The sequence below is a fragment of the Orycteropus afer genome, unplaced genomic scaffold, assembly GCF_000298275.1.
Source record: "Orycteropus afer afer isolate SDZICR_OR568_19922 unplaced genomic scaffold, OryAfe1.0 scaffold00036, whole genome shotgun sequence".
NCBI classification, from domain to species: Eukaryota; Metazoa; Chordata; class Mammalia; order Tubulidentata; family Orycteropodidae; genus Orycteropus; species Orycteropus afer.
This window is the reverse complement of record NW_006921623.1, coordinates 16,736,270-16,762,482: the sequence shown is the minus strand read 5'-3', so window position 1 is coordinate 16,762,482 and position 26,213 is coordinate 16,736,270. Positions and strand designations below refer to the sequence as shown.

At 37.6% G+C, this 26,213-nt stretch overlaps 1 protein-coding gene across 1 annotated transcript in view; it reads left to right on the top strand.

Moving 5' to 3' along the window:
• Window positions 1–26,213, top strand: part of DDX10 (DEAD-box helicase 10) — a 381,553-nt gene that overhangs the window by 258,907 nt on the left and 96,433 nt on the right. Inside the window, 3 exon segments of the mRNA XM_007936575.2 lie at window positions 312–431; window positions 3,848–4,009; window positions 22,376–22,432. Of these exon segments, the coding sequence (XP_007934766.2) occupies window positions 312–431; window positions 3,848–4,009; window positions 22,376–22,432 (339 nt within the window).

Below are 26,213 nucleotides of genomic sequence, written 5' to 3'. Positions count from 1 at the left end.
ATAGCTTTATCTTATATCCATTTATCACATTATAATGTAGTTTTTAGTACTTTACCATTATCAGGATGGCATAGTTTTAGAAATAGAAGAGATTTCAAAGGTTATTTATGTCTAATAACCTCTGACATTTTGGAAATCATCAGTTAACAAGTCTAATACTTTTATTTCTATTCAGTGTTTTTGATGCTTATTTGCCAATGAACTGTAACTGCACTCATTTTTGGAAGGTTTACTACCAAAGTTAAATTGTTAATATAAAGCAGCCATTTGGTTAATCTTTTTTTTTTTTTTTTTTGTATGTTTTCACACAGAATAAAGAACCTTCAAAATCCAATGTCAAGAAAAAAGTAACCAAAGTTGCAGAAGCAAAAAAAGTAATGAAGAGAAATTTTAAAGTAAATAAGAAGATAATGTTTACTGATGATGGAGAGGTAAGAATATGTAGATGCCTCATTTCTAAGGTACAAAGTATTATAAAGAGTTTGATTCCCCTGCTGCCTTATAATTCAGTAATGATAAAAGTAAGCATTTCTGTAAAGCACAGTGGGCATTTCCTTTCACTGTTGCTATAGGCATCTCATCTGCTATAAATCTGTAGATAAGGATGCCTTAATGGCAGTAAACCGACATACTTCTTGGTGATAACAATACAAGAGTTGTTTTTGAACTTTCTTGACTCTTATCTTTAAAGACAAGTTTTCATGTCATGGTTTCCATCAACATATTTTATGGGTAGAGAAAAATCTTGAATATAAATACAAGAAAAATAACATAGCTACTTGCCACAGCTTCTTTGCTTAACTATGTCTGTCCTCTGTGGTTCCTGAATTTTAGATAGTGCATTTGGTGGTTTCTGGTTATTACTAGACTGGCCGTGGGAAGAACTTTTGTACTTTAAAGTAATCCCAGAAAGATTGTGCTTTGTATTAATCTCACCATTACCTTGGCCTCACAACCTAAGATAGTCCACAATACTCCATTTCCCATCATAATCTCATTCTCCTCACCCTGCTTTATTTTCTTCCATATAGAATTTTATTATGTGACTTTGTATTTCTTCCACAGCAGTGCAAAGGTGTTTTGTTGTCTTTGTTCCCTGTTGTATCCCCACCATCTAGAACAATGACTAACATATAGTAGACCTTAAGAAAATGCTCAGAAAACATTGAGTGAGTGAATGAATCACCATCTAATATCCCAATAAAGTAACAGAACTTTTCTTACTGGCTGTAATGCACCACAGCAGATATTTCATCATCACTAACATAAACACTGCCTGAGTAGCCCTTATCCAATGATGTGTTTCTTTTTCATTTTGAAGTTATGTTATTTGGGGCAAAAGCCAAGATTTACACTAGTAATACAGAGTAAAGTGATGTACACATCAGATGAAAATGTTATTGTTGGAAACTGCAGAGTAAAGCTGTGAAATTCATAGTGAGTCTTTATGAAATTATTAAAACGATGTCAGCACCTGGGAAAAGAGCTGAAAACAAATATAGTTATGTTATTACATCAGATGCTCACTATAAAATAAGTTTAGTGCTTTTAGCATAATGATGTTCCTTAGTGTGCTACTAAGTTTAAGTGTGCAGATTATACCAGTTAGATTCAAGTTGATTATAAATCCTTAAGGATAAAATGTTTAAGTATAATGTATGTTTATTGCTGATGGGAGCTATATGTGGCTATAAGCCATATTAAAACTTCTGATCTAGAACTCTGAAATACTCTTATTGGGTCAGCCTACAGAAGTTAAAACTTTCTTCACTCTGAAATAGAAATAGGGGTTAGGAGTCAGAGTAGTGGGATTATTTTAACAACTGTTCCTCTCACTGCTTCTTTAGTCCCAGTGACTGCTTATGTGGTAATACTAGTTACAGATTTCCAAAAGTTGAGACTCTGTAGGCATCTCATCTTGAAGAATTGTGCCTACAAGAGTGAGAAGAGGGAGAAATACCTGTGATTTGTGTGTCTACAAATTTTCATTTGCTTTCAGGTTAATTAGTAGTCATTCAGAACACTGATAGTGACTTTAATCCTTCTCGCAACCATTTATTAGTTAAAATAAGAAAATTGTTTTTTTCTGAATTGTCTACAGTTTTATAGTGTTAAACTTGGAAGATAGCTTAAAGATAATGCAAACAAGTCTCTTATCTTTCAGTTGAAGATGTGGGTGCCCAGAGATTAAGTCATTAATTTAGAACTGTTCAGTAGCCTGGTGAAAAAAGCCAGGACATTAAGCCAGGCCTCCTGTTGTCTATGTCAGCTTGTTCCTAACCATAAACTGAGCTGTATTTGTAAAATATTGTGGATTTAAGCAGGCCTGTGGGACCTAAGCTGGTTTTCTCCTTTGTGCTTAGCTGTGTCAATCCTTACTGGCCGATGTGTACCTCATTAATTCATCAGTCAATTTTGACAACTTGGTATGTGCCAGGCTCTGGGGATACCAGAATGAGACAGTTGACCACCCTCAAGCAGATTAATTCTAGTGAGAGGAACAAGAAAGTAAAACAATAGAGTAGGATAAGACAAAGGCAAAAGGTACACCCAGGTGTTGAGGCAGCCTGGAGTATTTTTGCATGTATCCCCCTCTCCCCCGCCTTCAGAGGGACACAGGGAACCTTTTGGACTAATGAAAATATTCTCTCCTTTGACTGAAGAGTTACACAGTGTGTATAATCATCACAACTCATCAAACTGTGGACACACGAAATATTTTTACTGTATGTAAATTACACCTTAAAACAAAATGTTGTGTGTAGGGGGGAGCAAAATGAACCCTAAGGCTGAATGAGCTACTTCTTCGCAAAGGATAATTGTGGAAGGTTGTTGTTAGATGTCCTTGAGTTGGTTTTGACTCATAGCGAACCTATGTACAATAGAATGAAACACTGCCCACTCCTGCTCCATCCTCAACAATTGTAGCAATGCTTGAGGCCATCATCACAGCCACCATTCAGGGGCTTTCCCTTCCTTGCTGGCCCTCTACTTTACCAAGCATGATATCCTTCTTCAGGGACTGGTCGCTTCTGATAACATAACCAAAGTATGCGATGGTCTGGCCATTCTCACTTCTGAAAAGCATTCCAGCTATACTTCTTCCAAGACAGATTTGTTGAGGATAAACTCCAGGGATACAGGATTCAGACAGTCTCAACCATCCTCTGAAGCCAGCAGTTTTGGGATGCTTTCAGGGGGTGGGCTGGAATCTGGGGTACATACTATGGCTTTTCCAGTTTCTGCCATGCCCTCTTCCCAGATCAGCATGGTGCTGCTGTGGAGATAATTTGAGCTAAGTTGTATGGAGTGAAGAATACTAACTGAGATATTAAAGCATTTCTATTCTGCAACTCTGTTCTTTTCCAAATTATGTCATGAGATTTTCCTTTAATACTTCTCATTGGATTATGTGTGGAGTATTTTTTACCCTGACTGGGACAATCTTTAAGGAGTTTTAGTGGTGCAGTGGTTAAAGCATTTGACTATTAAACAAAAGGTTGGCAGTTTGAACCCGCCAGCAACTCTGTGGAAGAAAGATGAGGCACTCTGCTTCTGTAAGGATTTACAGCCTTGGAAACCCCATGGTGCAGTTCTACCCTGTGTCACCATGAGTTGGAATCAACTCAGTGGCAGTGGGTTTGGTTATTTGGTTTGGGACAATCTTTGCTGTAACTCAGTTACTTGAATTGTAATTTTTTATAAAGTTGTAGAAGACTTAAGAAATAGAGGTTTAAGGCAGAAAATGGGTATATGCATTATTTCAAAATCATTATACCAAAGAAAATGGTTTTGTGTTGCTATTTCCTGTGTCCTATCTTACACTTAACTTTTTCACTGTTAACAGTTGGTTCAGCAGTGGCCACCAATGCAGAAAACCATTGTGAAGAATACTGAGGAAGAGGATGATACTGGGGGTATCAACTTAGATAAAGCAAAGGAAAGGCTTCAGGAAGAAGATAAATTTGACAAAGAAGAATATAGGAAGAAAATTAAGGCAAAACATAGGGTAAGCTTTGGTAAAAAATTAATATGCCCCTAAATGTGCCTAAACATTTGCTCTCTCTTTCCCCCTCACATACACAATGTAAAATATTTCAGGCTTTTTATATATTTATATATTTTTTATATCTTCATTCAGCAACCTGCCATGTAGCTTGGGAATGTTTCTGGACTTGTACTTGTGGCCTGTCGTGTTGCTTGATAATCTTGGGACTGTGCCATTTTACTTGTCAACTTTGGGTTTTTCAGCCTCAGCTGCCTGAGTTGAGATGCCTCCAGCTCCAGTGGACTGGGAACAAGAGGCAGAGCTGAAGCCCCAGGTTGACAGGCCTTCACCCAGCCCCTAAAGCTGACATTTTGAACTCCGACTTCCAGCCTCCTAAACTATAAGAGAGGGAGCTCTGGTAGCATAGTGCCTAAGGCACTTGACTGCTGACCAGAAGGCTGGCGGTTCAAACCTACCAGCCACTCCTCGGAAGGAAGATGGGGCAATGTACTTCCAAAGTGATACTGCCTCGGAAACCCAAGGAGGGGTCGCTATGAGTCGGATCCGACTCGACGGTACATAACAACAATAACAACAACAAACTATAAGAGAATAGTAAATCTCTGTTTGTTAAAGTCATCCACTTGTGGTTATTTTCTGTTAAAGGAGCACTAGAAAACCAAGACAATTGATATTGCTAATTTTATTATTTATAATTTTTTGAGGTAGAGCTGTTCATTTGTGCATATTTATCTTAAGATATTTCTTTCATTCTTTTTTCGTTAAATAAATACTTAACCTTCCTGTTTGTGTAAGCTGCTTTATTACACTCCTTCGTATAGTAAATCATTCTCTTAGATTTTTAAAATCCCTTACCTAATTAAAAATAAATTTTTACTTTTTAAAAGTATTTCTATTTTTGAAGAATTTTTAAATTTTTTTTTTAAATTCTGTTTTTTCCTCATTTCTAACCTCATTAACCAGAACTTCCTAACTAATAATGTTATAGTAGTGATAAGAGAAGGTATGATAGCATTTCCTGTTTGATTTTTTTTATTTAAAAATTTCTAAGATACACTATATTTTCATGCCTTTTAAAAAATATGGTAGGCATAGTGTAACCTTCTCTTCATCTATTATATAAAGATACTGAAATATTATCTAAAACTTTCCAACTCTTATTTTTATGGAAATCGAGTTATGTTTCTTTGTAATATTAAATGTACATAACATGGGACCCCAGCAGGAGTCTTTGAAACGTTTTCTTGGAAGTATTCTTTATGTTAGCTTGTTATTTGCCCATCCTCTTAGATGTAGAGTGAAGGAAGCAAATTCTCCAGTCTCCTTGGTAGCAGAAGATGGAAAGACATTCTTTTAAGGAGATGGTAGAAGGGAGAAGAATTTCATTTCATAGAACTTTATTCGAGTTCTAATTCATAAAGCACCCTTGGCTCATACCTACATGCCAGCAGATAATGAAATTTGTTTATCTCTGTTTGTGATTAGTGACTTTCTTCTCTATTGTTGGAGTACCTAATGTTTGATACTACCTTTATTGTTTTTGTAGCTTTATTATTTTTCTGATTATGTTAGCATGTTCTCAGTGAAGGAAAAAAAAAAACAGATAAATTCATTATTTTTGATGCCTGTTGCTAATCATACTACTTTCTTCTAACACTTTTCTTCTTTTTTCTGTGGCTACTTTGTGATTTTATCTCCTCCCTTCTTTCTTCCTTCTTTGGCTGTCTAGTTTCTGAGAATGTCATTTCAATCTGCATTTGTCCCAAGGTGACTGAAGTAATGTTAATCTTTTGTTTTGTTTAAATTAGGTTTTACTTTGAGATAGAGTCTCTGAGTTTTCCATTTCTATAGTTTTTGTCATTTCAGTAGCAATGAACCAGGCAAGATCAGAAGGGCAGCTTTATAGCGGGGAGAAGGCTCAGAAGGCAGGAGTGCTTAGGAAAGACAGACACAGGGACATGGTAACCACAGGGAGGAAGTGGGAAGAGAGATGTTATTTTTATTGTGGGGATTGCAGTCAGTGTCTTTAACAACATTGTATATGGACTATTCAATGGAGAACTAATTTGCTCAGTCAACTTTCCCCCCAAATCACAATAAAGAGTTAAAAGAAAAAAAAAGTATTATGTAAATTGGAATCATGTAGTATGTGGCATTTTGAGAGTGGCTTTTTTCCCTGAGCATAATCTCCTAAAGATTTGTCCAGGTTTTTATATGTATCAGTAATTCATTGCTTTTTATCACTGGGTGGTGTTTTATGGTATGGATGTACTACAGTTAGTTTAACCGTGCTCCTACTGAAGGACATAGTGTTGTTTCTAGTTTTAGGCTATTTTATTAATAAAGCTGTTAGGAAAATTTGTATAGAGGTTGTTATGTGACTGTAAGTTTCTTTGGGATAAATGCTTAAGAGTATAGTCGTTGGCTTGTATGGTGATTGCTTAATTTTATGAAGCTGCCCACAGTTTTCCAGTATGACTGACTGTACCATTTTTCATTCCCATCAGCAATGTGTGAGTGATCCAGTATTTTGCATCCTCATCAGCATTTGGTCTTTTGCTCTTTTTATTTTACCAATTCTGATAGTGATATTTCGTTGTAGTTTTCATTTGCATTTCCCTAATGGTAAGTGGTATTTTCATATGCTTTTTTTACCCCATCTGTTTTTCCTCTTCAGTGAAATGTCTCTTCATGTCTTTTGCCCATTCTTTAATTGGATTGTTTGCTTTTTTTTTTGCTGCTGAGTTCTTTCTATATTCTGGATACTAGTCCCTTATTGGGAGCTCTGGTAGTGTAGTGCCTAAGGCACTTGACTGCTTACTAGATGGCTGGTGGTTCATATCCACCAGCCACTCCTCCTCGGAAGGAAGGTTAGGCAGTCTACTTCCATAGAGATACTGCCTCAGAAACCCAAGGAGGGGTCACTATGAGTCGGGTCCAACTAGACGGCATGTAACAACAACAACAACAACAACAGTCTCTTGCTGGATATATGGTTTGTAAATCTTTCCACCAAGTGTGTAGCTTGGTTTTTTATCTTCTTAAAAAAGATCTTTTGCTGAGCGAAAGTAATTAATTTTGAAGCCAAATTTAGTAACATTTCCTTTTTATAGATCTTGCTTTTGATGTTAAGTCTAAGAACCTTTTGTCTACCTCTACATTACAAAGATTTCTCCTATTTTTTTTTTCCTTCAAAGTTTTAGTCTTACTGTTCTGATTACCTAGTGCCACTCTGATAAGAATATACCACAAATGGGATGGCCTTAACAAACAGGAGTTTATTCTTTTAGAGTTTGGAGGCTTTAAGTCCAAGTTCAAAGTGCCAGGCTCTAGGGGCTGAGTGGACCCCCCTCAATCTTGGGGTCCAGCTCTGCCTCCTGCTCCCAGCCCACTGGAGCTAGAGGCGTTTCTGCACTCAGACAGCTGCTGGCTGCTGAGGCTGATAAACCCAAGGTTGACAAGTAAAAAGGCATAGTTCCAATGTTACCAAACCACACGGCAGGCCATTAATTTAAGTCCATTGTAAGTCCCAAGGTTGGCAGAGCATGGCAGGCTACTGAACAACAACACATGCAGGGTCCAAGTGTGCCATAGCTGGAGACTATCCCCAAGTCTTCTCCTTATATAGAGGAAGCAGACCACATCCTAAAGGCAGCTACTCAGCTGCTTGTGGTGGATCCCACCATGGAGTTGATTGCCAGTCTCATCATGGGGAATAACTACCACCAGCTGCCTAGCCACTCAACCAGGCCCAGCCAAGCTGACATACAAATTTACTACACTTCATTTTACATTTTAATCGGTGATCAATATTGAGTTAATATGTGAATGAAGTATGAGATTTAAGTTGCATTTTTTGCCTGTGGATGCTATGTCAATGGTCCCTGTTAGGTGATTGGTTAGGAAGACTCATGGGACTCAGTATATAATTTTACTCATAGCTATGATTTAATGTAATTTAAGCTATAATTTAAGGAGCTCTGGTGGTGCAGTGGCAAAGGCATTTGACTGCTAACCAGAAGGTTGGCAGTTAGATCCAGCAGTCACTCTGCATAAGGAAGATGGGGCAATATAAAGATTTACTGGCTAGGAAACCCAGTGGGGTTTGCTGTGAGTTGGAAGCTACTCAACGGCAGTGGGTTTGGATTTTGATATTGCAAAGCAAAACCAACAAAGGGAAAAGGTACATAGGGTCAAGTCTGGAGGAAATTAGTCAGGAGCTACTAAGAGTCCTCTCCCAGTGAAATCACATGGGACACACATAATTCATCCATCAGTGAATGGTGACAGTATGTGTGAAATTCTTTCTACCAGGGAAATTCATTAGCAACTCAGTACCCAAAGTTTTTATTGGGGTCGCTCTTGTAGACGTCTTCCGCCTATGTACCAAAACTCTAGACTACCATAAGGAAAGCAGGCATTCAACATAAACCCTGTTCTTTCATTTTTATGAGCAGTTTAAGCACAGGGAGCCACTTTCAGCTCATTTAGGTTGGGTTTTATATTATTGTAGGGAACTGTTTACCATTCTTAATCCCAAGTATTAGCCAAGGGCCAGCCTTGCAAACATGCTTTTCTAAGGTTGGCTAGCAGTCTCAGGGCTGCTGTGTTAACTCTGTTCTGCACAGAGGTTGAATTGCTCCAGCACTATTTGTTCAAAAGGTTATCATTCCTGTGTTAAATTGCTTTTGTGCCTGTGTCAAAATTCACTTGTGCGTATTTGTATAGGTCTATTTCTGGATTCTCTGTTTTGGTCCATTTATCTATGTGTCTATCTCTCCATCAGTTCCCACTGTCTTGATAACTGTAGCTATGTAATAAGTCTTGAAAGAGGTAGACTGATCGCTTTCATTTTATTCTTCTTCAAAATTTGCTAGTTCTTTGGTAGTGCCATCCATACAAATTTTAGAATAATCTGGTGTATATGTACAAAATTTTTACTTAGAATTTTGCTAGGAATTTCATTACGTCTGTGTATTAATTCATGGAGAATTGATGTCTTTACTATGTTGAATCTTCTAACCTATGGACAGGATTCTTGTAGTTTTTGACTCCTCTTTGACCTGGTAATTATTTAATGGACTAGTAAATTCTTTTTTTTTTTTTTTTTTTAAGAGCAGCACTTCTCTTTTCATTCTTTTAAGATAAGTAGATATTAAATGTAGCTTCAAGAATAGAAGTGAATGTTGAGAAAAACATTCCAGAAAGATACAGAATAATTGAACCTGAAATGTGTTGTTTGCAACTGCTTGATGTTTGTTATTGAGATGAATCCTGATAGTGTAATGGTAAAGCACTTGGCTGCTGACCTAAAAAGGTTGGCAGTACAAATCCACCAGCGGCTCCACAAGAGAAAGATGTGACAGTCTACTTCTGTGAAATTTTACAGCCTTAGGAACCTTAAAGGACAGTTCCACTCTGTCCTACAGGGTTGCTGTGAGTCAGAATCAATGCAAATGCATTGCATTTTTTGGTTTGCACTATGTTCTTGAAAGGACTAAACATTTCCAGATTCTTTCTCTCTCTTTTTAAAAAAAAGTTTTTATGAGCAGTTTAAGCACAGGGAGCCACTTTCAGCTCATTTAGGTTGGGTTTTATATTATTGTAGTGTATTTATACACTACTTAACCTTTTCAAGACCAAATTGTTTTCTGCTTTCTTAAAAAAAACAAAAACAAAAAACAAACAAACAAAAAAAAAACTGTTTTCAGTACTGGAAGCATTTTGAATGAAAAGCTTTTTTTTTTTTTTTTTGAGGTAATAGGGATTTTGATACAATTAGTAAGATGCCTATATCCCTGATACGGTCTCTGATACTGGAGTTGGTGGAATGAGGCCCATTTCTTCAGATTCACCCAATTAATTATAAGGCCCCCATCAGATGGCAGCACTCACCAAATGTGGGCTAGAGGCTTCCCAGTAAACCCCAGAGGCAGAAAATATAGGTGAAAAGTATATGTCCTATGGGTCACAAAAGAGTTAAATTGAAATTTAGTATTAGTGATTTGTTGTTGAAAAATCTTTAGGATACCAGCAATGTTTCAGATTGTAGTCTTACAGTATTTATATGGGCAGAATATTAAGCAGAATGTAAGAATGTTTAACCCTTTACTCTTTCTGAATAGTAGCCAACAACAGTAAAAGAGCAATGAAGAACTGGCATAAAATAACGGCCTTTCTTCCTTGCTCTCGCTTCTGTTCCCTTCCATTTACCTATGGAAGTTATTACTATTTCCAAATTGTGGAATATTGGTTTCTGAAGCCTTTAGAAAGTTAATTTCAAATTAGTTTAATGTACATTTATTATATTCTGTTTGTATGCTAGGCTCTGGCCTAGGCTGTGAAGATAGACTATTTAAAATACATGGGACCCTCTGTGCTAAGGACGATCATAATTAAGCCACAGTTAACTATGAGTAAGTTATCATTGCACAAAAGTTTTTTGCACCTCTGTGTTTTACATTAGGAGCTCTAGTAGTATAGTGCCTAAGGCACTTACTGCTAACCAGAAGGCTGGTGGTTCAAACCCACCAGCCACTCCTTGGAAGGAAGGTTGAGCAATCTACTTCCGTAGTGATACTGCTTTGGAAACCCAAGGAGGGGTCACTATGAGTCGGGGCCGACTCGACACCACATAATAACAACACAGCATGTTTTACATTAAATTAAAAATTTTGAAAAGGATCCACATGGTTCTAAAATCAAGATGATAAAAAAGTTATACATTGACAAGCCTTGCTTATGCCCATATCTGCCTTCATTATTATCTCACTCCATGGGTAACCACTATTATTTGTTTTTTATGTGTACTTCCAGTTTTTAATGCAAATATAAGTAATTAGGAATACACATTTTTATTTTCTCTATTTCTTATACAGATAGTAGTATATGGTATGTAGATTGTTCTACACTTTTATTTTTCCACTTATTTCTGAGCTTCTAAATAATTTTCTTTTGTTTGCACAATGATGAAAGTTTCTATTTCTCAACCATCTCTGTAATTGTTTCAACAGCCAGGTAGAACAGAACAGTTTCAAGCTGACATTATTGTGAGAAACCAGATGAACTTCACATATCACTAGTTTTGAAGTCAAGATCTAATAAAAAACAAGTCAAAATTTATTCTTTTATATAAATGTATATGTTCTGCCAAGGCAGCCCATTACATATCTCCCAAATAAAAGGTTGAAAGTGTTATGTAGTCTGAAAACACAAGGAAGTAAATAGAATCTCAGTAGATAACTGTTTTGTTTCTCTAGTGCTCCTATAACAGACATACCACAAATGAGTGGCTTTAACAAACAGGAGTTTATTCTCTTACAGTTTAGGAGGCATACAGTCCAAGTTCAAAGTGCCAGCTCTAGAGGCTTGGGTGAAGGCCCTTCAGCCTTGGGCTTCAGTTCTGTTTGTTGCTCCTGGCCTACTGGAGCTGGAGGTTTCTCTTCACTCAAGACAGCTATTGCAGAGGCTGACAGACCCAAAGTGGACAAGTAAGATGGCACAGTTCCCAAGTTATCAAGCAATATGGCAGGCCACTAGTTCAAGTTCAAAAACAGTCTCCAGATCATCAGACAACATGTCAGGCCACTGAGATGAAGACTAGACCAAATGCAGCATCCAGATGTGCCAAAAAGCTAGAAACCTTTCTCAAAGTTGTTGATTATGTACTGGAAGCAGACCATATCCCTAGAGCAGCTGCTCAGCTGCTCATAGTAGATTCCACCATGGAGCTGATTTCCAGTCTCATCATGGGGAATAACTATATCCATCTGCCCAGCTACTCACAACCAGGCCCAGCCAAGTTGACACATTACCTTAACTACCACAATAACCCTAAAAAACTTTTCTCCATTCTACTTTAATATAAATGGTACCCAGTATTCAGATAATTGGTTTCTTGGTGTTTTCATCAGTGAGGTTATTATTTATGTATTATTTTTATGTGCATGTATATTAAATTAGAGAAAATTACACATTTTGTGAGCACTTTAGAATTAGTATACTTATTACAGTAAAAAACCAAAAACCACACTCACTACTGAGTCAGTCCTGACTCATAATGACCCCTCCTTGGGTTTCTGAGGAGGTATCTCTGTGGAAGTAGATTGCCCAACCTTCCTTCCAAGGTTACCTTAGGCACTATGGCACCAGAACTCCCACTTATTACAATGGTATATATAAAACACAACCCATTGCTGTTGAGTTGATTCTGACTCCTAACACATATAGGTGCTCAAATCAATTATGTACCATATTGCATATATTGGCTATTTGTATAGATGACTCAAGTAGTATTTTTAAATAGCAAGTTTTAAATTTTGGCATGGTGAAGCAGTAACATAGAAATTGTAGTAGAAAGAGTAACAGATTGTAAGGTGGAATATCTGCATTTGAGCCCTAAATATGGCATTCTCTATTCTGTGTTGGGAGCTCTGGTAGCATAGTGGCTAAGACACTTGCCTGCTAACCAGATGGCTGGCGGTTCAAACCCACCAGCCACTCCTCGGAAGGAAGGTTGGGCAATCCTACTTCCGTAGTGATACTGCCTCGGAAACCCAAGGAGGGGTCGCTATGAGTCGGGGCCGACTCGACGGCACACAACAACAACAACAACAACATTCTGTGTTGGACTACTAGTCACCAATTTGAACTGCACTTTCCTCATTTCAAAAATGAGGGAGTGGGCATAGGGATTTAATACCAGATGGTCAGAAAGATCCTTTCGGCTCTGTGGATCTAGGTACAACATAGGAAGAAAATTATCCTTTGTTGTTTGAATTACGGAATTTTGATTTTTAATTTTTCCCCTTGAAAAGTTATATTCCTTTTGTTTGATGATAAGACTTTCCTTGTTCACTTGTTTTTTTACTTGAAAACTAAATATATTACTAATAATTCAAATATTGCTTTATATTAATTGCTTTACTTGAATCCATTATTGTTTCTGAAATTATATTTTTCCTTATTGAGTACATTTTTTATGCTAATGACCATTCTTAGTTGTTCTATAATAAGATTTTGCCTAAGGCGAATGTTTCCCTTTGAGGCTGTTACTCATAATTTTGTTACCTCTATAAAAGTATACTAAGAAGAATTCTAGGTCCCCAAAGAACATTTAAAATACTAATTTAGGTTCTAGGAATAAGCTTCTTACATCATGAGGACAGAAAAAAGTGAAGAGACATTTGATACAAAATTATGAATAAAGGATGTAACTGACATAATTTTGCATATAAAAAGAAAACTCCTTAAGTTATCACCTAATTCTGTGTTTGATCTCTATTTTAAAAATGTGTATCAATTTGGAATTTTTTTCCTCAGCATGTTCAAAATACTTCATTATATTTTGGGTTTTGAAAGGATTATATCCAGCCTCATCTGTCAGTTTGTTGTACTGTAGTGGTTTGCATGTTGCTATGAGGCTGGAGGCTTTGCCCCCATTATTTGAAATACCAGCAGGGTTACCCATAATGGAGAGGTTTCAGTGAAACTTCCAGGCGAAGACAGGTTCAGAAATAGGAAGGGGCCATCCACATCTTAAAGAACAGGACAGTGAAAACCATATGAATAGCACTGAAATACTGTATGGTATAGTGTTGGAAGATGAGCCCTCAGGTCATCCTTGTCTCTTATTTTTATCTGGTAGCATAGTGCCTAAGGCACTTGACTGCTAACCAGAAGGCTGGCGGTTCAAACCCACCAGTCACTCCTCGGAAGGAAGATGGGGCAATCTACTTCCGTAGTGATACTGCCTCAGAAACCCAAGGAGGGGTCGCTATGAGTCAGGTCCAACTTGGCGGCACATAACAAAAACAGCAGCATAGCAACAACAACAGCTTCTAAAGGCTGTGTAATTTTTACTGTTACCCAAGTAAATATCTTTGTCATTAAAAATTTAGAAACTGAATCTTCTGGTTACCTAGTGCCACTCTGACAAGAATATATACCACAAATGGGATGGCCTTAATAAACAGGAGTTTATTCATATAATTTGGAGGCTTTAAGTCCTAGTTCAAAGTGCCAGGCTCTAGGGGCTGAGTGAAAGCCCCTCAACCTTGGGCTTCAGCTTTGCCTCCTGCTCCCGGCCCACTGGAATTAGAGGCTTTTCTTCACTCAGACAGCTTCTGGCTGCTGAGGATGACAAGCTCAAGGTTGACAAGTGAAAAGGCACAGTCCTGATGTTACCACACCACATGGCAGGCCATTAATTCAAGCCCATTGGAAGTCCCAAGGTTGGCAGAGCATGGCAGGCTGCTGAACAACGACACGGCTACATGCGGGGTCCAAGCGTATCATAAGCTAGAGACCATTCCCAAAGCTGCTGCTTATATATGGGAAGCAGACCACATACCCAAGGGCAGCTACTCAGCTGCTCACAGTAGATTTCACCTTGGAGTTGATTACCAGTCTCATCATGGGGCATGCTACATCCAGCTGCCCAGCCACTTAACCAGGCCTAGCCAAGCTGACACACAAACTTAACCACCACAAAACTATAAAGATTTTAATTTATAGCAAAAACAAAACAAAACCCCATCATATACATTCATGGCATCACTGGGAGAAGAAATCAGGTTCTCACATGTTGAAACTCATAGCTACTCATTTTTGTGGACCTCAGGGGCCTTTGTATAACTGCTTTGGGTCACTCAGTGAGATTCTTTATTTGCTTGTCATGAGTCTCCATTATACCATTTAACCACCATTTTCTTCTGAGACCATTGGTCTTTAGCTTTGCCTGGGATTTATAGGTAGCTATGCTTAACTAAGGAGCCCTGGTGGCGTACTGCCTAAGGCACTTGACTGCTAACCAGAATGCTGGCGGTTCAAACCCACCAGCCACTCCTCAGAAGGAAGGTTGGACAATCTACTTCCGTAGTGATACTGCCTCAGCAACCCAAGGAGGGGTTGCTATGAGTCGGGGCCGACTCAACAACAACAACAACATGCTTAACTAGGCCTACTCCTTATGTTTTCTCTGCTGAAACACTTGACACCATTCATTGGAAATAAAATTATGGCAAAAACTATAATTTGAGCATGTGACACCATTAGTCAATTAGTAAATTGTATATGCAAAACACTACTCTTTCATGAAAGCACTCTGCTTTCTTGATAATTTATTCAGGCCTGTGAAAGATGGGCCATGGATCAGATTATTGAAAGGTTTTTAATTTAATGGACTGAGAATCTGTTCTGTGGTAAGCGTCATCTTTTTCACCTTTGAAAGATTACTTGTATTTAGGGTGATAATACCTGCTGTAGCAGTTGAGAGAATGCAGAGAAACAATTTATTACAAAGTTCTCTTTCATTCCCTTGAAATTTGTTTTGAGTGCTTTATCCATATCAGATTGTGTATTTAGATGACATAACCATGTCTACATGTGGCTCTGGACTGCTTGAATAGAAGGCATAGCAATCCACCCCCCCCCCCAAAAAAAAAAAAAAAAAAACCCCCCCCCCCCCCAAAAAAAAAAAAAAAAAACCTCACTGTCATCGAGTCAATTCTGACTCATAGCTACCCTCTTTGGGTTTTCGAGTTCGTAAATCTTTATGGAAATAGATTGCCCAGTTGTCTTTCCGCAGAGTGGCTGGTTAGCAGTCAAATGTGTTCCATTTACTGCTAGCCATGAAAATTATTAGGAAGTTAGGAAGCAAAAGCACATTAAGGAAAAAAAAAAATCTACTTTGTGTTGTTGTTGTTTATATAGAACTGAGTTGACATGTAATCCAAGTCTTTTAAACATAAATTCATGTGATGGATAGTCAGGAAGGAGAGAAGCAGTAATCAGGTTCTTAGGAATATAAAGAACACAATCAATAATAACAAGTAGCAGTTATTTAACTGTGCCCTACATTAAGCACCTTAAATTTATTGTTTTATTATGTCCTAACAGTTAACTTCTGAAATAAGCCTTATTTTACAGATGATGAAACTAAGACTTAGAAAGGTCAAGTCATTTATCCAAGGCCCTACAGCTTGCAAATATCAGCTCTAGGACTTTCCTGAAGGTTGTTCTTATTTGTTGTTGTTTAGTTGTAGTCAAGTCAATGCCTCCTCGTGGCAACCCCATGTGTGCAGAGTAGAACTGCTGCATAAAGTTTTCAAGGTGTGACCTTTTGGAAGCAGATGGCTAGGCTTGTCTTCAGAGTCGCTCCAGGTGGGTTTAAACCATCACTTTTAGGCTGGTAGTCGAGCACTTAATTATTTGTACCATCCAGGGGACTCCTGATACTCTGTAGACTTTGCTTTTACCTATTATGCTATGTTGCTACCTAGTTCATGCCAACAGACATTCTCTTATAAGAGTAACTCTGAAACTATAAATAAAACAAGGCACAAGAGGAAGAAAGGAAAGTGGTGGAAGGTTTTGAAGACATAATGGCAAATAATGGAAATTATTCATATTTCAAGAGCAAAATCAATAGTCTCAAATAGGAGTAAAATAAAGGTTATGGCTAATAGTACAGGCTGGGACCTTGGGGGTGAAGGGAACCAAACTCACTGCTGTCAAGTTGGTTCCGACTCATAGCGACCCCCCATTGGGTTTCTGAGGTGGTATCTCTATGGAAATAGATTCCTCAGTTTTCCTTCTTAGGAGTGGCTGGTGGGTTTGAACAACCAGCCTTCTGGTTAGCAGTCAAATGTCTTAAGCACTATGCCACCAGAGCTCCCCCTCTGGGACCTGAACTAATAACTAATTCCTTGAGTGCCTATTGAGTATTTATACATTTACTAGTACCAGAATCCATTTTTCAGTAGCTGTGGTCATAAGAGTCTAAGGTAATGTCACATATATGGGTCAAGTGGTCTTAGGACATTTTACTAAGGTAAAAAATGTCATAAGGGCAAGGGACTAAAGACATCTGGTGGCTAATTCTAAAATGAACATTATAAGTAAAGTTTATGTACATAAGAGAATTGATCCTCTTCCTGTGTAACACTTACCTCCACTCCCCTCTGCCATTGCAACCTTTCTTTATAATTTTCTGATGTCTGCATAAAAGAAAAGAAATGCACTGCTGTTGAGTCAGATCCAATTCAAGGTGACACCTCCTTGGAATTCCGAGGCAGTATCACTGCAGAAGTAGATTGCAACCTTCCTTCTGAGGAGTGGCTGGTGGGTAGGAGGTTTCCATTCTTATTCTCATAAACTTACAGGATCTAGTGACATGCTTGAGTCCTCCTCCATGTCCAACATCAAAACCGAGACATACTCAAAGTCACATAGATATATTATTATCCATCAGCTGAACGGCAAATCTGTGCATGCTGTTTACACTGTTTTTATTCCTTTTCTATCCTAAAGTTCTTTGTTCTGTGGGATTTATTTATTTAGTTTTTAAAACACCATATGGCTTTTGAGAGAGAGAGGTTAGAAAATTGATGGTGAATAGCTATTGGGAGACTCCATCTAGGAGCAGGGAGCACAGTTTTTTTCCTAATGGAATTAAGGGGACTAACAGGAGCTCTGGTAGCATAGTGCCTAAGGCACTTGACTGCTAACCAGAAGGCTGGCGGTTCAAACCCACCAGCCACTCCTCGGAAGGAAGGTTGGGCAATCCTACTTCCCTAGTGATACTGCCTCAGAAACCCAAGGAGGGGTCGCTATGAGTCAGGGCTGACTCACGGCAAATAACAACAACAACAACAAACAGGATTAGGTCATAGACTACAAAGGCCACCAGAAGCTGGACTGTGATGCTCATTATTACTCAGAGCCTCACACATTAGTGCTCACTAAACGTTTGAAAGAATTGGTGAGTCAGTGTTTCCATGTTAATCTGTTTTTCTGTCTGTCTTCATATTCTTTTGGTTGTTAGTGACATACAGAAGGTACTGTTTTTTATGTTGTTCAAACCAAACTCTGTAGAATAGGCAAAAGATCAAAGAAACGTGTATTCTGAGTTCCTGGGAGGGATTTAGGCTTTTCTGGGAGTTTGTTCTTGTGGAGGATTGTGGATTTTAGATCTTGAGGATTTTAGACCCTTGTGTCTTCAGGGTCTAAAATTCTTGAAATTATTCTTCTAGTCATTTTTGTTGATACATTTTTTTTTTCTCGGAAAAGACGTTCTATAATACTGAAATAAGGATAGATGTCTGCTTCTTCCGTATGTGATAGCTGAGGACTTGGTTCCTTATCAACCTGTCGTAATTTCCTGAGACTCATACAAGTGAGTTATTCTTCTTCTACCTCCTGAAAAATATGAGCTGTATTTCCAAATCTATACATTTCCTAGTATCACCATAGATACCATAGTCATGACTGCTGATGAAATTCCTATTTCATAGCACTTTCTTTCTGGAAACTAAGGACTAACAGTGTGTGAGAAGCCAAAAGAAATACAATAACATCTATAAAAGGAGTATTTTGTACCTTGAAATGTGATTTTCTGTTTTCTTGTCCCTTGTGAATTTGATTTTCATTATTGAATTTCATGCTTTCCTTTTACTTAATCTTTTATAGCATGGCAGAACTAAAGAGAAAATTTTGCCTTCTTTTTCTGTCCCATAAAATAGTTTTGGTGTCAAGCTGTCTTCAAAAATGAAATGGAAAAATAAAGGATTTAAAGCATTTAAGCCATGTAAAATTCAGAGGAAAAAAAATCCCCATCTTGTTTAGTGAATCTAATAACATTCAGTTTTATTTTGTAGTTGAATAAAATTATAGGCTCAAGTCACTGTACTTGATCCATCCAGCCTTTCATCTTTATGCCTTATAATTTATAGCACCTATCATTCATACAAGGAAATCTGGTGGTGCCGTGCCCAAGGCATTTGACTGCTAACTAGAATATTGGTGGTTCAAAACCACCAGCTGCTGTGCAGAAGGAAGATGAAGCAATCTACTTTTATAGAGATTTACTACCTTGGCAGTGGGAGTTGCTATGAGTTGGAATTGACTCGGTGGCAGTGAGTTTGTTTTTGTTTTTTGGTTATCATTCATACAGGAGCCCTGTTGGCATGATAGTTAAAGCACTCAGCTTCAGAACAAAAGATCAATGGTTTGACCCATCAGCTGCTTCACCAGAGAAATGTGGCCGTCTGTTTGCATAAGTATTTCTAGTTTTGCCCTTTGGAGCACCTCTACTCTGTCCTGTAGGGTTGCTGTGAGTCAGAATTGACTAGACAGCAGTAGAATGTCATTCATATATTTAAAAAAAAAAAGAATTTCTTTTTACCTAGTTTAGCACAGCCCCCCAATAAAAAAGTTCTTTCTTCTGTCTCCTAAGTTGTGGATTACCATAATTCCTGTCCTTTTGCTGCTTTTTTAAAAGACTAATGTTTATGCTTTTACTTCTTTCAGACAGAGTGATAGATAACATAGATTTTTTTTTTTTTTTTTTTTTGAGGTCATACTGTTCTATTAAGGAGTTTTGGGGGTCTGAAGGGGTGGGGACAATGAGGTCTAATGACACGGTCCAGCTGGGATGTCTTGGAACTTGTAGCCACACACACAAAAAAAGGATAACACAACTTTCTAAGATAAGAAAAGCTTTCTAATAGTTTACTTCAAATTATCTCTCTTTTGTTTCAGTCAGTATTGGAAATGTTTCATGTTCTTGCCATGTTCATTTCATGTTTTAAAATCTTTGACCGTTCTTCATCCATCTTAGAATTATGGTAGAAATCTTTCTCATTTGTGTTCACATGTGAATTCTGTTGATACCGTTGTTAGCTGCTGTTTGAGTATGCTGCAGACTCATGGCAACCCCATGTACAAAGATTAGACCATTGTGATCAGTAGTGTTTTCAGTGGCTGATTTTTGAAGACAACCACCAGACGTTTTTTTCCTAGTCCGCTTTTGTCTGGAATTTCTACTGAAACTTGTTCAGCATCATACAACACTCAAGCCTCCACTGTTGGACAAGTGGTGGCTATGCATGAGGTGTATTGGCTGGAAGTCAGCCCTGTGCCTCTGGATGAAAGATGAGAATCTACCACTGAACCACCACTACTGCCTTTTGTGAATTCTGGTTAAAAACAAAACAAAATAAACAACAACAAAAAAAAAAACCTCACTGCTCTTGAGTCCATAGCACTGGGTTTCCAAGGCTGTAAATCTTTACAGAAGTAGATTACTCCATTTTTCTTCTGCAACCTGGATAAGTTATTTGTTGAAGATATATTTTCTGTTACCCATTATATACTGTTTATTTATGTCCCTTTCCTTTTCCTTCCTCTGACATTTGTCCTGGAACTGCCAAGTGATCTTTATAATGTTCCTCTTGGATAAGTGTGCATTTTTTAAGTTTTAACAATCTTACTAGTTGTGTGTTTTATTTGGAAGTTTAAGTAATACCCATTTTCTCCAAAGCTAGGGAAGAAAAAGAACAATAATCACAGAAACTGCCTAATTTAACATTACACATTATTAAGGTGTATGATACATTCAGAGTTATCATATGAATTAGAATTTTTGTTAGTTTACCTTAGAATTTAGCTTTCCTGTTGTGCAGTTTGAGGGTATAGAAACTGAATCTGTAAACACTGTGGGCTCTCCTCTTCTTTGTGTTAATTAGTATTTAACCTTTTGGAGTCATTTAATACTTTGTTCTCACTTTATCATAAAACAATCTATAAAACTAGGCATGGTGTATAGTAGCAATTCCTTGTCTTTCTCAGTGCTGTAAGCAACAGAGCAGACTTAAGGTCTGTCTCAAAGCATTTGTTAGAATTGGTTTCTGAATCTGGAATGTGTAAATAAAATATAATGATAATTTTATAGTGACCAGACTTAGAAAGCTTTTCCACTATCATTTTAATGGATGTTTAAGGTAATAGAGAAACAAGGTGTCAGCTTCTTATTACTCATGAAAATTAATATATTTAGTACTTAGTTAAAACTTTTTTAAAATATAAATTGTCAGCTGTGAATAAGAATAGCCTTTTTATTGTTTTAAGACTTTGTTTTTAAGGGGAAAATACTTCTTAATTATAATACGATTTTTTTTTCAACTATAGCTGGGTTGTTTCATTTTTATTCTTAACTTTTTATTGTGATTTGGGTAAAATTTTGCAAAGCAGATTCGTTGCATATTGGATAATTCATACACGTTTTGTGTCACTGGTTACAATTCCTACAATGTAACAGCTCTCTTCCCACTTCTTCCCTGTGGTTACCCTTTCCCTGTGTCCTTGCCTATGCGTTCCTGACTCCCTAACTTTCTGTGCAAATTCTGCCATCCTAATCTCCCACAGTTGATTTTTGTAAGGAGTTCTTCTCCCTGGTATAGTTTTTCAGCTCATAGGCCTGTGTGTAGTTTGGCTAAAAGTTAGCCACAGGAGTGAGTCCAATTCCAGGCTCAAAGAGTGACTTGGGGCCTTAGTTTTGGGGGATTTCACCAGTCTCTATCTGACCAGTAATCCTGGTCTTTTTATATATTTTTTGAGTTTTGTTCCACATTTTTCTCTCCCACTCTATTTGGGATCTCCAATTTTGATCCCTTTCCAAGTGGTTGGCAGTAGTAGCCAGGTACCATCTAGTTCTGCTGGTCTCAGTTTCATCATCCATTAGTCCTTTGGACTAATCATCTCTGATTTTCTTTATTCTGTTTGCTTGGAAGGAGAGACAAATAGTTGCTTCTTAGATGGCTGCTTGCAGACTCTAGTCATTGTTGGGTCATTTTCTTTTGAATTGTAATATTTAAATTTTTTAAGTAAGGGAAAGAACTATATGAAATATGATTTAAAGAAAATCATAGGGCTGAATTTTCTGCGGTAAATAGAAAACTAAAGGATGATTTATAAAGTGATTAATATATATAATTACTTTCATAAGAATGATAACCCATTGCTTTTTAGAATCACTAACTCCTTTTTTTTTTTTTAGTTTGAGAAAATATTTCCACTTTCTTACAAACCCCAGCGATGATGATTTCATATCCTCTAATAAATGCTACCTTTAGGTAGACAAAAAGAGAAATAGTCCTTTTTTTTCTCTTTCTCTTCAATCTATGAGTCAACATTGATTACCAGTCATATGCCAGACATTATGCTAAGCATTTATTTATGTTGCCTGATTCCTGTCAGGTTCATGTAGTATGTGCTCCTAAAATTTCCATTTTTAGATGAGAAAAATGAGAGTTACAGAAATTAAATAAATTACCCCAAGTTGCATAGCTTTGGTAGAACTGGGATTTGATACTAGATCTAAGTGATATAAAATTAATGATTATAAATAACATATGCCAAGCTGATAATGGATGCTCAGTAAATATTGTTGAAAATGAATGTCACATATCAGGTGGCTTTAAAAAAAAAACCTGTTATGAATGTGTAGTCTGATTGACACCTGATCTATCGAAGAAGTTTGTATATTACTAAATTTTGTTTTCTTTTTCTTTTTTGTTTTTTTGGTAGGAGAAAAGGCTAAAAGAAAGGGAAGCAAGAAGAGAAGCCAACAAGAGACAAGTAAAGGTAAGGGTTTATATTTTAACCAGAGCAATGTTTATAATGTTGAATTGGAATTTAAATACTTTTCTTTTCAATACGTATTTTATATTCACTTAGACATCATGACATTCAAATTGAGTTTAAGCCCATGTGAGCCTGTCATTTTCTCTGATATTCACTTGTTTCTTCTATGATGTAGGATGAAAAATGCCTAAGGATTTGTTTATGGCTTTGTCCCCCTCTTCCCAGAACCTTTTTCCATTTTGTTTTGTGAGTATTAAATACAGGAAACAGTAGACTCTGGGCCAGGCCTGACAGGACTTTAAACTGTATTATCTTTAGACTATGTAGAAAGCCTGTGTAAACCCAACTTGACAGTAAGAAACTCTGAAAGTATTGGGTTGCTTCAGATCAGCTTCTAGAATCTGGAAAGTATTCTGTACCTCCAACCTTCATTATATTCTTTGAACAGTAATTTTGAGTAAATATATATGTACAGTTTCTCTCGAATATATACAATTATAAATACCATCCACATGCTGCTATAATTTTTATCTGGTGTATTTGACACGAAGAAGGGTTTAGCTTCCACATTCTAAGGACATTTGGTAGAAATGACTTCCTTGAGCCAGGGCCCAATAACATATGTCATTTCTTATGCTGTATCTCTCATTGTGCTATGCCTGACTAGCCATGATTTCTTCATATCAGTTAGGAAAGATCTGGCTCCCTTGAGTAAGCCTATAATGTTCCTTGTCTCTTTCTCCATGCTGGCCACAACACTTAGAGAGCAAGTCTGAGATGATAACTCATGCTATACCTCTGAAGTGGGAAGCAATTACTCTGTAGTGTAAGATGAAAAGACTGCTTATGTTCAGTATTAAATACCACTCTGTCTTCAAAGGTACCAGAAAACGATAGTACAGTGTATGCAGCCTGACTGCTGAGTCAAGTGGTGGATTCTGCATATGCTTTTAAAATGTAGACATGAACCAACGTAGCATGAGAATTAGATCATAGGAGCTGTAGTGGGAAAAAATTTAAGAAGACTTAAGTCTAAATTCAATTATTTGATGTTTATAAGTATTGCATGTTCAGCATAAAAAAAAAAAAACTATTTTATTTTGCTAAGAAGCTCTCATTTTTGCATATGAAAATTTTAAAATAAAAAATACAATCTGGGGCCAAAAGAAAGCCCTGTTACCACATTTCCTTTGTGTATATTTATGCACAGTTGAGTATATTTATAGAAATGGTTTATTTGTTTTATTCTTGTGGATGCTGTATAGATCTCTCATAGTGATTTAAGTTGTAAGAATTGCTCTCACCCTTAAGCCTGCCTCTTGGATCCCTTTTATTTGCCTAAAGTGGGAGTATGTGATTGTTTTTAACACTGTGTCAGCTGGGAAAATAAACAACTAAACAAACAAAAACTGTAAAGGCTGTGAAAGACAGGTTTTTCCATTGGGGCAGATTTCTAAAATGAACTCAAGCCAAGCCCTTCCTGTTACTCCATTCTGTGTCACCCTACTCCCCTATTTGTCATGTCTGTTTGTTTCCAGACATCTAAGAAAGGAGGAGGAGGACTTTCTTGTCAAGAATAGGACTCATTTTATATAACCACTAAGGATGGTACTAGGATCAAAAAGAAGAGGTTCTGAAGCTGATACGGCTTTGCTGCTTATCCAAGAGATTTAAATATATGTGGCTGTGTTTTGTTATTGCTCCAAATAGTATTGCTCCCTCTATTTCACAGCCCTTGCTTTGCTGCCTGAGTGCTCAGAGATGGCATCCCTCTTGTAAGAGTGATATTACCAGAGGGATATTGCTGAATGCAGCCAGGATCCAAACATACCTCAAGACACCAAACTCTGGCAGCAGTGACAGGTTCAGTCTGACTGAGGGAGCCCAAGGAATTAGCTTGAATCTACCCTTTTGCATCCAGCTTCTTTTCAAATGAAAGTGACAGGGGACAAAGGCCTTTGTGGCTTTTGAGATGTATCTTTGGAAACAGGCTTAGGAATGTTATTTGGAAAGACTCAGTAAAGGGGTGATGGCCCAAAGTCTGATGCCTAAGAAAAAATGTGTGATGTGAATTATTGAATCTTCCTACAATATGTGTGTATATGTGTAGTATGTGTGTGCACACATGCTTTAAATGGTGAATACACCTTAGTTATAGAGTAAAAGTTGTCCTAAGTCTTCTTTTAAAAATACCATCATTGTGTGATTTGTGAATGTTCATTGCTTATTTTCCCAGCTTCATAAAGTGTGGCACTTTGATCAGATTCAGTCTAGAGCATCCTTTCAATCCCCAAACCTTAAAGATATCCACAGGCTATCTTATTGGTCAGACAAAATGGTATTTGCAGAGTTAATATCCCAATAAGTGTAGTCTTATCCATTCATAGTGTATTAAGAATTGGCATAGATACTTAAAAGTGTGAGAAAAGGGGAACTCACCTAACTTCCTCCTTTTACTTTGTTTTGTGTTTCAGAAGAAATTATGTTTTATTAAGTGAAAAGATAGAGGACACAGAGTTTGTTTGTTTGTTTAATTTTAAAGGAAAAACATCACTTGAAGAAAAGTTAATAGAATTATTTTTATTTCATAGAAACCAAACCAAAAACCAAGTCCATTGCCATCAAGTGAATTCCAACTCATAGAGGCCCTATGGGAAGATTAGGACTGCCCCATAGGGTTTCCAAGCTGTAAATTTTTACAGAAGCAGACTGCCTCATCATCTCCCATGGAGCAACTGGTGGGTTCAAACTGCTGACCTTTTTGGTTAGCAGCCAAATGCTTTAACCACTACACAAGCAGAGCTCCCTATTTCTTAGAAAAGACAAGGCTTAATAATAATGTGAGGTGTCAACTTTATAAATGATGATTGGTGGATATCTCGTCCCTGGCATATTGAAAGTATTTCTGAGAAAGATTGCTTTAACATGGTGACATTGAAGAAGAGGAAGACATAGAGAGGTACATGGGAGGTACAGACAACAAAAATGAACACTTTTGCACATACAGTACCACGTTGTCAGTGAAGGCAAACGTGGGTATGTGGGTGGATAGATGGGTGGACAGGCTGAACTAGTAGCTATGTCTATGAAGCGGGGAGTGTACCCAAGACCATGTATAGGGTTGGTAGGCAATGGTCCTGTAAGTGTATTTATATGATCTGAATTCTCAGGTGTATAGTAGAGCTGACAAAGGACATGGTTGTAGTCACTTCTTGGTCACAGCCAGCTACCCAGAGTGACTGAGTAGTTGAACCTGTGGGCTCGGGAACATAGTCGCAGGAGACATCAAGCTCAATTGGCATAACATACTACACAAAACATTCCACCTCCTACTTTGGCGTGTAGCAACTGGGATCTTAAAAGCTTGCAAACACCCATCTAGATGCAATAATGGGTCTCTCCTCATCCAGAGCAAAGAAGAATGAAGACAGCCAGAGAATCAGGGAAACAATTAGCCCTAGTGACTGGTACACCATGTGATCCACAGCCTATATGACTGTGAGACCAGAAGAACTAGATAGTACCTGGCTACCACTGTCAACCACTTGGAGGGAGATCTATGCAGGAGATCCTGGATAGAGAGGGAGAACAATGTAGAACAAAACTAAAAGTCAGTTGTGGGGGGAAAAAAAGGGGGTGGGGAACCAGGTTTGCTGGCCTGATAGAGCCTGGAGGAACCACTGAGACTAGCTGCCCTTCAGGTCTGGAATTGAACCCACACCTGTGGCTTCCAGCCAAACAAAAGACAGGCATATGAGTTGAACATTTACCTCAAGTAGAT